General features: G+C 39.7%; 1 protein-coding gene across 1 annotated transcript in view; it reads right to left on the bottom strand.

The window, feature by feature from the left end:
- Nucleotides 1-14,182, bottom strand: part of UTRN (utrophin) — a gene marked incomplete at both ends in the record, with an annotated part of 491,377 nt that overhangs the window by 72,026 nt on the left and 405,169 nt on the right. The window contains 2 exons of the mRNA XM_080700143.1: nucleotides 4,487-4,561; nucleotides 6,652-6,713. Coding sequence (XP_080556269.1) covers nucleotides 4,487-4,561; nucleotides 6,652-6,713 — 137 coding nt within the window. The remainder of the gene's footprint in view (nucleotides 1-4,486; nucleotides 4,562-6,651; nucleotides 6,714-14,182) is intronic.

The raw sequence follows: 14,182 nt of genomic DNA, 5'->3' as shown, positions 1-14,182 counted from the left end.
GAAAGAAAGAAAGAAAGAAAGAAAGAAAGAAAGAAAGAAAGAAAGAAAGAAAGAAAGAAAGGCAGGCAGGCAATTCAGTCTGGTGTGAGACCAGTGTCTGCTCAGTGGGAAGGAGAGGACAAACTGCATTCCTAAATCTATGTGCTGTGTATCTGGAACTAAGAAACCAAAGGACCTCAACCATGCCTTCTAAGAAACATACTAATTTAGTGGGGGGGGGGGTGAACATTGTTTAGCACCCGACACCTGGGTTTCGGGTGGTTTTCTTATTCTTAGCATCTTTCCTACGTTCTCTTCTTGAAGCATCAGAAAATAGCGAGCACTCCAGATTTCAGTCTTATGCCCTCATTCACATGTTCCTATTGCTTGAGAGAGGATGCGCTATCCCATCCTCCTGCAGGAGCCTCTAACTTACTGTGTGTCAAATAAAGGTGTCGCCTTCTTCTTACACTGAATGCCAGTCTGCAAATCTTGAGATTCCCCCTACGCCCACTACCACCAGCCAGCTCAAGCTCAGTCAGCATTCACTCCAACCATCCACTCATCCTCTTTTCCCTCTTCCATCTACTCTGTCTTAGATGTTATCTAAAGCACACGGACTTCTCTTGGCCCTACCTCTAAACCTACCCAAACTGGAAACAGTTGTATAGCTCCCTACTCTATAAAAATACCCCCTAAAATTAAATATAATACTATGAGAACTGGATTTAAAAAATACAGAAAAGAAATGCCCTTCAAACTGACCTGAATTAAATTTAAGAAATTTTCTGGCTACTGGACAAATAGCTAAGTTACTCCATTCAGTCCGTATATTTTGATGTTTTCTTATCTGTATCCACACCTTCAATTCTCATGCATATAGCTCCGTTCTTCTGATCCCTGATTAATAGTCACATGTGTAAACCTCTTGTGTGTTACTCAAAAAAACTGCTTTCTCATGATGTAGGGACAGGTTTTCTCCTCCAACTTGGCTTTCTTTTGCTTCTCTTCTATTGCCTTGATGTCATAAAATATCTTTAAATCAGTATAGACAACTATATAATGCATACATGTTGTTTGAAAAATTAAAATAAATAGCCATTAACCTATCACAAAACTAAAAAAAAAAAAAAATGCTGTCAATATCACAGAAGCCCCCGAGGGAGCCTCCTTAATTATGCTCCCTGAAAATCACAGGGGTAACTGCTAACCTTTGTATGTCACTTTCAGTGCTTAAACGGGTATGTATGTCCATAAATAGTATGGCATTTACTTCCGCATGTTTTTAACTATATGTAAATGGAACTGAACTGTACAAATTTCTTCTGCCATTTGATTTTTTTTTCACCCAATTTTGCAGTTCTAACATTCCCTATGGTGATGCTGATCACTAGTTCATTTGCTGTACCATATCACAGTTATGAATATGCCAAAATTAAACAACTTTTACTATTAAAAAGTGCTGCAATAAATATTACACATTTTCTGGTACATTCCTGTATAAGTTCCAAACTCAGGCCATTGGTTCACTGTATCCTACTTTGAACCAGAAATTATAGGAGGCCCTACGAACACAAACTCATTCCCCTTATAAAATATGAGAATAAAGATTCATCCCTCTCATATAAGCTTAATTCATTTGGAGAGACAGGCAATATATAAGTACCTACATTGAATATTAAAAATTACTACTCTGCCTTAGTGCCTAAGCCAAGCACTGTGACGAATGCAATTTAAGAAAAGATTAGGTTTGATGAGATGGAATAGCAGGAGTAAAGCTACGTTAGAGGGAGGAGCCACAGACAGCCTCATTGAAACACAGCCTGCACCTAAACTGAGCCCCAAAGGAAGAGCCCACAGCAGCCCCAGAAAGAATACAGGCAAAAGGGCGAGGACCAGAGCTTTTCAGGCAGGAGGAACAGAACACAACTCTACCATCTCAACCTGCACCTAGAACCTATGAGAGCCTGTGTCTGAGCCCAGTGATGGAGGTGGACATAGGGATGGGGTGGCAAAGGCCTTTCCATTCTAAGGGAAAAGAGAATCTGCGAATGCTGGAGCATCGGGTCCATATGCAACATTTTCTCTTTTTTGAATTTGAATTATCTGCCCAGCAAATAATTGAATGCTGGCAGGACAGCCCCAGTGCACGTTCTCCTCAGGGCAGGACGCCAGGTTGGGGATCTGCGCACAGGAGCGCTGACCCTGACTTAACAGCGTGTTCAGAAGAGATAGGACAACCCTCTTCAGGTGTTACAGTCACACAAGGCAAGCATATGTAGCTCGGGTGAGAAACCATCATTACTGGCAATCATAAAGTATTAAACAAATGGGAGAGAGGTGGGATTACGTTGTAAATGTTTCCCAACACTGGGTGGATTAAAGAGTTACAGGCTATTGCAGAGGCGTGGTCAGGAGATCTCAAGGGAACAGAGAAGATGGAAGAAGAAGGGGCAGATGAATCAACAGGCGAGAGGCACCCAAGCCCCAGCTGGAGCCCGGGGGGGGGGGGGGGGAATGAAAGGCAGAGGGAAAAGTAGAGGTTAAAATCCCACCGAACCCAGCACTGTGCTCACTGGGTGTTACCAAATTCCCTTTCATTTAGAGGTTGGAGCCGTCTCTGTTTCATTGCTTTCAGGATTTGAAAATGAGCTGAAGAAGGGAGCCTTTCTTTAGGGGTCAGAAAAACCATCGGGAGAAAAATATCAGACGCATTAGAAAGCCTCTTCACCCAGTAGTATGGCGGAAAACTGGGACCCACGTCCATGCTACAAAACAGTCTCTGTCCATGGAGATTTTGTGACTGAGTCATTTGTCCTCATTTCATAGCTCATCAGGCCACAGAAGCCCTTCCAGTCCTGCCAGCTGGACAGTCGACATGCAGCTGAGCCTCTTGGAAAACGGCTGTCACCACAGGCTCAGAGGGCCCCTGAACAGCCCTTTTGTGGGTGGGCAACTTACTTCTGTTCTCTCCTCGCTCACCATAAGATGACTAGCCCCAGTGTGTGGGCTCTCATTTGTTCGCTCTGGTCATTTGGCAACACTTTCAGGGGCCATCACAACTGGCTAATTATCTTTGGAGCTCTGTGAGTTACAGAGGAGTCAAGGTCACCTCGTTTCCCCTCGCCTTGTCTGCAGGTGTTTCTCAGCCCTTTTGACTTCTCTTCCACACAGAACTTTTTAAATGATCATTTAAAGCTTTGTTTTGCGATGTTTTGTCCATTCTCCTCATGTAGCCAGCTTAAAACTTATTGCTAATTTCTATTTGCTTTTATGGAGGAAAACTTTCAACCCTAATGTATCATTTTTATAAGGGTAATTTTCAAAGCTTCACTGAACTGCCTAGGCATATAATACCTATTAACAAAAGGTAGCAAACAAGAATACATTGAACTTTTCAAATCACCCTATCTTAAAAATAGAGTCAAACGTCACTTTCTACATTAACTAACTGATAAGCCCTAAAGGTTCTTTGGGTAGACTTGATCATTAAAACTACAAGCACAGATAAAATCTTTATACTCTATTATAAACCCTCATATTTCTATTAATTTGATGTTATTTGGAGGGAGGAAATACCCTTTTGGCAAAACCATTGTCACAGAATACCACCTGAATATACCCTCCATAAGGAAAAAATAGTTAATAATACTCAAGGCCCCATGCATATTAAAAATAAAATAAACCCGGATGTGGTGGCACATACTTGTAATCCCAGTACTTGGGAGGCTGAGACAAGGGGCTCACAGGTTTGAGGACAGCCTCAGAATTTAAGGAAATCCTACTTCAAAGTAAAAGTGAACATAAAAAGGGTGGGGTGTAGCTTAGAATTTCCCTAGGTTCGATCACCAGGAGAGAGACAGAGAGAGCGAGAGAAAGAAGAGAGAGAGAGAGAGAGAGAGAGAGAGAGAGAGAGAGAGAGAGAGAGAGAGAGAGAGAGAGAGAGAGAGAGAGAGAGAGAGAGAAGAGACAGAGAGATACAGAGAGAGACAGAGAGAGAGACAGAGAGAGAGACAGAGAGAGACAGAGAGAGAGACAGAGAGAGGGGGGGAAGGGAGGGAGGGAGAGAGAAAAGAGATTTTCTTCCTAATCTGCTAAGGTTCCGGTTCACATCTGGATCAGAAATAGGATTATTCAATGTTTCTCTATTATGTGATTATATTGAGACAAACTGTTTGGAACAATACTCTTCTAAATGGATATAAAGTACTAAAAAGGCAATGACCTCCTGCTTTGCTACCTTAATTTAATCCTTTTAAGTACAGTGGTTGCATGATTTTTAAAAAGCTTTTCATGTCACTCCTGTTTTCGGGTCATTTCGTTCTCCACCCGTGAAGGACATGTTCATTTGCTTGCTCCTGTGTGCAGATGGGGCAGATCATGAGGCATTTACAGAAACAGCCAACGCCCGGAGTGCGGTGCGCTGAAAACCAGATCAACCCCACAACTCATTTATACTGGGGGCAATCCCAAAAACAGAGGGAGAAACACTGGTAGAATAACTCACAGCACAGTGCCTTCTGCAGCCTTCGGATTTTGATTGCTGTACGGTAGGCAGAGAAACGCACGTTATTCAGATCAGCTGAAATGGAAAAGTAAAAATAATTTACAGGCATGCTTATTTTTGTAACTTATACTCGATGTCAAGAACATACTTTCTTACTTTGGATGAAAAGAAAACACTATGTCTGCCCACAACAAGAAGCCTTCTCAGCCAGGCGTGGTGGCGCACGCTTGTAATCCCAGTACTTGGGAGGCTGAGACAGGAGGAGAGAGGTTTGTGGCCAGCCTCAGCTACTTAGTGAGGCCTTTTGCAACTCAGTGAGACCCTGTTTCAAAATAAAGAATAAAAAATACAGCTGGGGATGTAGTTCAGAGGTAGAATGTCCCTGGGTTCCATCTCCAGTACCGCAAAAAAAAAAAAAAAAAAAAAAAAACCATCTCCTCAAAACATCTATTTAAAAAATAATGAAATGGTCATTAGCAGCTTGTTGAGATAGATTTCAAAGCAGTGCTGTGCAGAAAACTCCAAGAAAGCACTTTTTAGTAAGTGTTGGAGCTCAAAACTCTGAAGTATGGTGCTCTGACATGTGGATTTTTTTGAACTCAGAGAGATTAGGTCTTCAGAAGCAAGGACTTCCTGGATTTCTCCATTCCTCCTGTGTCCCACTGCTTTTTCTTCCCTAAAGTAAATCACAGAAAGCAGAATTCCTGTCCTCCAAGGCAAATAACAGGAACCAGAACTCCTTTTCCCCAAAGCAAGGCATAAAACCTGGATAGGTCACTCTGATCTCTCCCTTCTCCCTTGAAGGCCCTCATGGATAGGTGTCCTCAAGCTGGAAGAAGGAATCTGCGCCGACAGGCTCAGCTTCCCTCTCTGTCTACTTCCACTAGATGGCCCCTCTGTTCAATCACTCAGAACATGACTGTTCATTCTTCATCAAACTTATGCATACAAAGAGTTGCCCCAGGGTCTTTGGGTCCTTGTTTTTCAAGACTCTAATACATAAAACTTTGATTTAAAAATATGTTCTCTCTTCTCTAGTTAACCTGTCTTATGGTATAGGAGTGTGGGCCATGATCCTTACAATGAATGAGGAAAGGGATGACATCTTTATACTTCTATATAGGAAAAGAAGATGAGACAAAGGCCACACAGCTACTATGATGGCCTAATAAATCCCTTTTCTGCTGCTACATGGCACTCTTCCTCTCCAGGGGCATCTTCTACAAGCACAGTTTGTTTTCTGTCAACTAAATTAATTCACTGTTGGAGATGGAGCTAGTTTTTCTACACCCCTTTCCATCCTGGTCTATTTGTTTCTTCTGCCCTTAGAGATTTGGTTAAAGTGATTATATAATGAATAGTAATATCTTTGGAAGCAATGGATATTGCAATTTCTTCCTGTGATCCCTAACAGCAAAAACTAGTAGCATCCCTTGTCAGCAACCAAGTGACTTTTATTTTGCTTGTTTGACTTTTATACCTTGCTTTCCTACCCAAATGAAAGCTCACAGAGAAGCCCAGTATTTACAGAGATAAAAACAAAAGATGTATGTACTTCTAGTAGAAACTGCAGTGGGAGGCTTCAGGATGTGGCTCTCCCTCCAGCTTTCTCTAGTTACCCAAAGAGAAAACTAAGAACTACTAGACAAACCTGAAGGAGGCAGGCTAAGCCATCAACTGAAAGTCATAGTCTACTAGAAATTTTAAAAAGAATTTTCATCTAATGTGTTTTTAAATTAAAATGAATTTAGCTTTTCATGACTTAAAACCAAATTAGGTAAGCTAATTAGATAAAATTTCCTAAATAAAAAGAAAGCTAAAAGCAAATTTAAAGCAGTGGATTGGAGGCTGTTGTATTTTCCCCCTTTTTTCTATTTAATGCTGAAACTCAAGATGACTCAATATGAAACAGATAAAAGCTATGATTACATTCCTCCTGGTAAATGAACTGTTTTTGGCTTGCTTTTTGCTAAACAACAAGTTCTTTAAGAAGAATACCTGTTTACTGTGTTGCCCTTAGGAGTTTAACTGACTCAAAATGTCAATGACATGATTCTTTCAACATAATGTGTCAAGTAAGAGAAGCTGGCAACAAATTTCCTTATAAGAATGTGCAGTTATCACTTGTTCAGGTTAATTCATTACTATTCAATTAAGCAACTCACCAAGGGATTGAAAAAGTTCGGTCATTTTAGGATGATCCCAGCAGGTCGTCTGTGTTTGATGGCTGAGGAAAAAGTAAATTTTTTTTTTTTAAAAAGAAAAGGCTACAAAATATAGGTCACCCAGAAAATATCCAAACAGATTCCCCCCGATTTTTTATTTTTGTGGGTCTGGGAATGGAACTGAGGGGCATTCGACCTCTGAGCTATACCCCTGCCCTATTTTTTTATTCTTTATTTTTAAACAGGGTCTCACTAAGTTGCGGAGGGCCTCAATAAGTAGCTGAGGCTGTCCGCAAATTGCGATCTTCCAGTCTCAGCCTCCCAAATGCTAGGATTACAACCATTCGCCACCACACCCAGCTTTCCCCCCAATTTTTAAAAAACATGTATGAAATGATCTCTCTTGTGTATTACTCAAAACCCAAATGCAGAATTATTTAATACTAGAAACAGAAATACCAATTTTTATTTGAGCAATGATACTTGTGAAAAGACAGTAAATTTTGCTTCATTTCACCAATTTTTTTTTCAAAAGAATTGCAACTAAATATTAAAACCTACATATAAAGAATGACAATCATGAATCCTTGGTCATTAAGCTTGTTATGGCCAAGTCAACGCAGGCACCAGAATAATCCCACCACAGTTAAGCAAAATGTATGTGCTCATCTGCTTTGATCATAATTTTTATTTTTTAGTTTAAAAGCAATTTTTTTTAATTTCTCTTTTTCTGTAAATTCTAAATCCACATATTAGTTGGAAGTATTTGGGGAATAAGATGAGGTTAACAGATAAATGTAGAGCTTAAATTAAGCCCCTTATTGTGTATGTGTGTGGGTGGTGGTAGGGAAAAACAGCTCATAACTTTGATGGGTTGATGGTCTTATATTTTAAAATGGTTTACTGTCCCTTATCTAGGTCAGAATAGATGACTAACATTTAATAGTACTCCAAAGACTTCTTAGATGACACACAGTTTTTATAAAACTGTTTAGTAAGCTAAGTGAAATAGCACAGTATACAAGAAAGATGATATTAAGATATTCATAAAAGCAAATTTAAGTGAAATCATTTATTTATTTATTTTTATTTTTTTACTTACTTATTAATGGTACTAGGAATTGAATTCAGAGGCATTCTATCTTCAGGCTATCCCCCAAACCAATTTTATTTCTTATTTCGAAACAAGGTCTCGCTAGGTTGTTGAGAACCTCCCTAAATTGCTGAGGCTATCTTCAAACCTGCATCCCTCTTGTCTCAACTTTCCAAGTACTAGGATTACAAGTGTGAACTACTACACTAGGCTAAGAGAAATCATTTTAAAACCTAGGTAATATATTAAAAAGTGGAAGCTGGGCATGGTGGCGCATGCTTGTAATCTCAGCATTTGGGAGGCTGAGATAGGAGGATTGTGGTTCACAGACAGTCTCAGTAACTTAGTAAGGACTTTTGCAACTCAGTGAGACCCTGTTTCAAAATAAGAATAAAAAATAAAGCTGGGGGTGTAGCTCAGAGGTAGAATGCCCCTGGGTTCCATCCCCAGTACCACAAAAAAAGTGGGACACATCCCCGAGAAAAATATTAATCCCTGTTATATTTATATGTCACAGGTAACAGAATCACTATATAATTTATAATTTGCTTTGATAAATATGTCAAGTTTATAGCTGAGATTGAATATGTAAAATGTCCAGGAAATTTCAAAATATCAAACAAAACAATACAGAATCTTTCTACAATGAGAGAGTTGCTTCAGGAAGAGCTGGAAAGCTACCTGGCTGATCTCCCCTGGTCCTAGCCTGCCATGCAGAGGGGCAAGTATCGCCACTTGACCTGAACACAGACACAACCGCTATCTACACTGCCCTGAAAACCATAGGGCAAGTACTATACTAAGACCAAGAGCTTGGCAGAAAAGCAGAATTTCTGAGAGGATGTCCTTCTTAACATCACTAAGAATTAAGGAACCATTTGCTCAAAATACAGTGTATATACAGTATATGGTCACCATGGGCTCCTAGTCTTAGTCTACCAAGATTCAGTTTATCTCTCATCTTCTGTTTTGAGTAACTTCAATCCCCATGACAACACCACTGCGCAGAAACTGCATCTCATCATGAAGGAACAAACCAAGGGTGCAGGACCAAACTCAGGTTCTCAATGATGTGAGGCTTCATGCTTAATAAATCAAAGAATGTCCTACCTAGAGTCACAGGTTGGTGCTTCCCCTCACCCCACTCCTATGGAACCCTGAGGGGAAAATACCTTCATCATCAATGAACCCCCGCTTGCTAATGTCTCTCTTTAGTGACACCACCCTGTACTGGGAGCTGAGGGAACACACACATTTGGCAAACAGATGGTGAGAGCGAATCTGTGTCTCCCTTTGTGAATTCAATACCAGTTGATTCATTAGGCAGAAACTGCCAATGCTGAAAATAAACACAGCCTCTGGTTACAAAAGTAAAACTGCAGCTTACCAAACAACAGTTAAAAAAAAAAAAAGAATCGAAAAGAAAAGTAGTAAATGTGGTTGGCTGTTGGATTTTCTTTCTTTTTCAAGTGGGGAGAAGGAGGTCAGAACAGAACCCACAATGAACCTACAGGCTCCAAGTATTTGAACAGCTGCAGACGGCTCGGCAACTATTGCCAAAATGTTTCCAGTTCCCCAAAGCAAGCAACCAAAACAGAATCAAAATAGCATTTCTCACCCCTCCCTTAATAATCGCCTGGCTCCCAGCTAATCTCAAACACAAGAGCGGGAGTGAGGTTCAATATTCTGTAGCTTGATAAACTGTCATTTAAAGTTGTGACTGTTACTAAAAATCCTCCTTCAAAAAGGCAACAGGCACAGGAATCTGTCCAAAAATAAAAGGAAAAAACGAAAAATCTAACAAAGCAACAATGGAAACTTCACCCAAAACCGCATGCAGCAAACAATTGTGAGACTAGGTGATGGCTGACGGGGCGCCCTGCCACCCAAGGAATAACTACGAAGGCCTCCCACAGGGGCAGAATATTAGCAGAATATTCCGCATAGCATAAATTATCTTTGAGCTGTTTTAAACAACTCTGCAAACAGAAGAAAAGTGACAATAATGCATTTTTTTGCCCATAGAAATGCAAATTTTGTTCCCTGGAATCCAATCAATTATTGTTCTATGGATATTGGCTACTTGGTCAGCTTTGCATCTCTATGTAAATTTATCTTCTTACCCTTTATCTGACTTTAAAGATGGCATACTTTGTCTTCAGCTTGGAGCCTAGTGTCACATTTTAGTTGGTCTGTTATTGATTGGTTAAATGAAGTATTTCACCTGAGTTCTTTTTATACCCGTGTGAGAGTCAGAATTTTACCTTATTTTTCCCCCCAGTACTAGGGATAGAACCCAGGGGCAGTCTACCTCTGAGCTACACCCCCAGCACAATTTTTTATTCTTTATTTTATTATTATTATTTTTTATTATTTTGTCAGTACTGGGGATGAAACTCGGTAGCATTATACCTCCAAGCTACACCCCAGCCCTATTTTTCATTCTTTATTTTAAAACAAGGTCTCGCTCTGTTGCAAAGAACCTCACTAAGTAGCTGAAGCTGTCCTCTAACCAAGATCCTCCTGTCTCAGCCTCCCAAATGCTGAGATTACAAGCGTGTGCGTGCCACCACACCCAGCAGGATTTTAAGTATTTTGAAAATATTCCTTCAATATCTGGGATGTGATAGGTTGGGTCCCCCTCCTCCCACATACCCCTTGGTGGGGACAGGAGGCAGATCCTGGAAGCCAAAAGTGGAGATATCATGAGACTCCAGTGTCAGGAGACTCCAAACATCTGGAGACAGACTCCAGAGGTCGCGAGACTACAGATGTCGTGAGCGACTCAGCATGCCTATAAAAAATGGGTGCTTCCCCTCCGCCAAGTGACTCAGCCGGCCGATGTGGATTACTGCCACTCTCCAAACGCGTGGCTCGTTGGTCCCTTCCCCCAAGGCCTGCTGATTCCCCGAGGGTGCCGGGTCCAAATACGGCATCAGCTTTTGATAACCTGGCTGGTATTTTACCTCCTTCCTGACTCCCTAGCTCCATTTTCAATGTTTCAGGATGGTCCTAACTTATACTGAATTACATACAGAAATTATACACCAGTATCTCGGTATAATTACTAAAAGTGGTCCTTTGCTTTTAAGTGTCCTACTTGGGATAATATATAGTCCCCATATAGCTTCAATTAAATATTATGCCAAAAAGGTTAAAAGTAGTATATGTCTCTACCTGTTATTCACTATAATGTACTCAAGCCATTGAAAGCAAAACACAAATAATACAATAGTACACAAACAAATAAAAATAAACTAGAGGCAATGAAGCAACAGCGCAGTACATGTACTTTTGATAAACTGCTAAGATGCTGAATTTCTTGGCAAACAATTGCTTTGGAAAAGATATTTTAAAATCCATTTGTCCTAATTACAGTAGTGTCATTTTATCCCCCTGAAATTTTAGAATACAATCATAAAGCACCCTACTTATCTGAAGAAAAAAAAAACTGACATTTATCCAAATGTATTTATTGCTACTATTTACCCAAAGTTATGCTTGAAACCGGATTGTGAGGCTTGTCATTTATCATTCATTCCAATTATAAATATAAAGGCATGTAAGATGAAAAAAAACTAAAGGTGAATGAGTTAATTAAAAATACAAACGTGAGATAAAGAACTATGTACACTGTTCTGTGACAAAGACAACCACAGAAAAGGAAACATTCCTTCCTTGCTATCAAAGTAAAAGATAACACACTAGGTCAGGATGCACACTATTAATTACCCTGACAGTCTACGATTCCAGTGCTCAAGTTGCACTTTTCTCTGTGTACAACTTTTCCTTCCCTGTGTGTAAAGTGACTCCACATTATAATGATATGATTTAGGTGACCATGTTCACCCATTTTACAGATGACGGAGACTAGGGTAAAGGGCGCTGAGATAATTTGCCTGAAGTCACAAGCAGATAGCTGAGATGGGATTTGAACACTGATGGTCTAATTATAAGCCTGTGTTCTTAATATGGAAGTATGTTTGCAAAATTAAGGTTTGAAAGTGTTTCTTGATGATCTGTCCAAATCTGGGCCCTAGTACATCATTATCATCACTGCAGACAACCTCATCTGCATTGCTTCTCTCTCGCCCCTAGCAAATCCCAGGCCTGGATCTGCTCTATCACTTGCCTTTTCTGAACCTAAGCAGCTGTAGATGAATATACCCAGAGAAAAACACTCAAGAGACAGGGTGACTTCACTTTAAATATCTGAATCAAACTTCAAATGCTCAACTTCTGGCAACTGTGCTCTATTCCCTAACTCCTTTTCCCAAACTCAAGGACAAGAATTTCCTACTGCCTTCTCTTTCCCAAACCAAAAGTAATGTTTCCCTCCTTATTTTATTACATCATTTGACTTTATCTCACATTTCAAGAAAAAACTAGAAACTACTAGGTTACTAGGACTCCTTCATTTTCCTAGCACCAGATTCATTTGCCTACCTCCATCTGCCAGTTGGTCTTTCTCTGTCCTTTTTTAATTGAGAAATCATTACCCATTAACCAGTATTTGCTTTTAAAAGGTGAATTTATATCTTCAGCTTAAACATGACTACATTATCTCTTTTATATATGTAAGAGATAATTACTTCTACATTTTCTATATAGTCATATGAAATCTTTTCTTGTACTATTTTACTTTGCAATCATCACAGAAAATACTTATTTCACAATTTTAGTCATTATTATTTGTGTGCTAACTTTAATGACAATTTAAAATATCATCGCAAACTTAAGTAAAGATCTTCTTTCAATGGTCCCCTCGCAATCTACCATGTACCAGATGGTAGACCTGTATTAACTGCATCCCTGATCCCAAATATCAACCTGTATAAGAAGATGACAGTGCTATTACTTAATGTAGCTAAGTTATCTAGACAATTTCAAGCAAAAATTCTAGTGGCTGGCCTCAGGAATGTACAGATGAATGACAAGAAAGAAAATACTGTCGCTAAGTCCTGAACCAGTCAACTGTCTTTCAGAGACAACGTCAACTCCATCTAAATTATCTCAATTACCCAGGACCCTGGGAAATACAATGGAAGGTTCCCAGTGATGGTCTGCTGGCTGCTGGCTGCTGGCTGCTGGCTGCTGGCTGCTGGAAGGCAGGTTCTCTGCTGCTTGGTTCTCTAGTTGGCCAAGGTCTGCTCATTTGTCTGAAGCTGCCTCCAAGCACAGGAGAACTTTAGTGATCCCAAGGTGCTTACATTTTTTCATAAAGCAATTTTGTTTTTACCTCTTCATCAGCAGCATTGGCCCAGTGAGTTTTAATATTTATTTTCAATAAAGATAGAGTCACAGACCATTTATTTTTAAAAAAAAAAGACACCTCGGTCCATTTTTTTTTTTTTTGCTTCTATTTCATTCATTTCTTTGACATTAAAACCCAAAACACAAGCTACAGAGCTGAAAAGAGATTCAAAGTGTGCCTCCAGGGTTCTCCACTTAAAACATCTGCAACTGGAGGACATCATCCCTTTTCTGGACAAGGAGGAAGAGGGAAAGAAAGACTATTGTAGGAAGCCTTTCAGAGAGAAAGGTATATACTTCTCTTTGTTAAGTTTGCCTTCATTATAGACTTATTTTATCCATATAAATTCTATAAACTTTAAAAATAAAATGCCTTCTCTTTTTGCTGTTTGCGGTATACACATACATTTGTGTTACTTTTACTTTCTTGACAGACTAGATATACAAGTTTCTTATTTTCGTCTCTCCTCTCTGCCCTTATTTAGGGGAGGACTATTCTACCTAAATTGCCTAAACTGAGTCCAAAGTCTCTCTAAATAAATATGCTTTAATGATGGGTGTGGTGGTGCACACTTGTAATCCCAGGACTTGGGAGGCTGAGATAGGAAGATTACAGGTCCAAGGCCAGCCTCAGTAAGATCCTATTTCAAAATAAAATAGAAAGTAAAAATGGCTTGGGAATAAAACTTAAAGTAGAATGGCCCTGGGTTCCATCCCTCCAGTAACACACATGCACACACACACACACACACACACACACACACACACACACACACACGTCCCCCCCACATACAATGCATTAATCCTCTCCTCTAGACCATAAATGTAATTTTATCAATACAAGCATATGTGCTACATGCAAATGAAGTGTTAACTACTAGAAAAATAAACTCCTAGCTCACCAAGGTTTCATTTAAAACTATACAACTTTTTTTCAATACTTAATGGATTAAGTCAGGAAGAGAGTAACCTTGGGAAGTGAGAAAGGGATCTAAAAGAGGTTGGCAGGATTATCAATAATGAACACAAGAGTAGAAAACAAAAAAGACATAATCAGTAGAGAAAAACGTCTTGACTTAGACCCACTCAAGGGGGAGTTGGAAGAAGGGAGAGGATACTCAAGACAGTGATGTTCAGAAACAGACTAGTTCTTTGATTAACACCATGGAATGTTTAGTAATATCA

This window comes from Muscardinus avellanarius (assembly GCF_963383645.1).
Source record: "Muscardinus avellanarius genome assembly, chromosome: 8".
In the NCBI taxonomy this organism is placed as follows: Eukaryota; Metazoa; Chordata; class Mammalia; order Rodentia; family Gliridae; genus Muscardinus; species Muscardinus avellanarius.
Note: the sequence above shows the minus strand (reverse complement) of the source record. Positions and strands in the feature narration are given on the sequence as shown.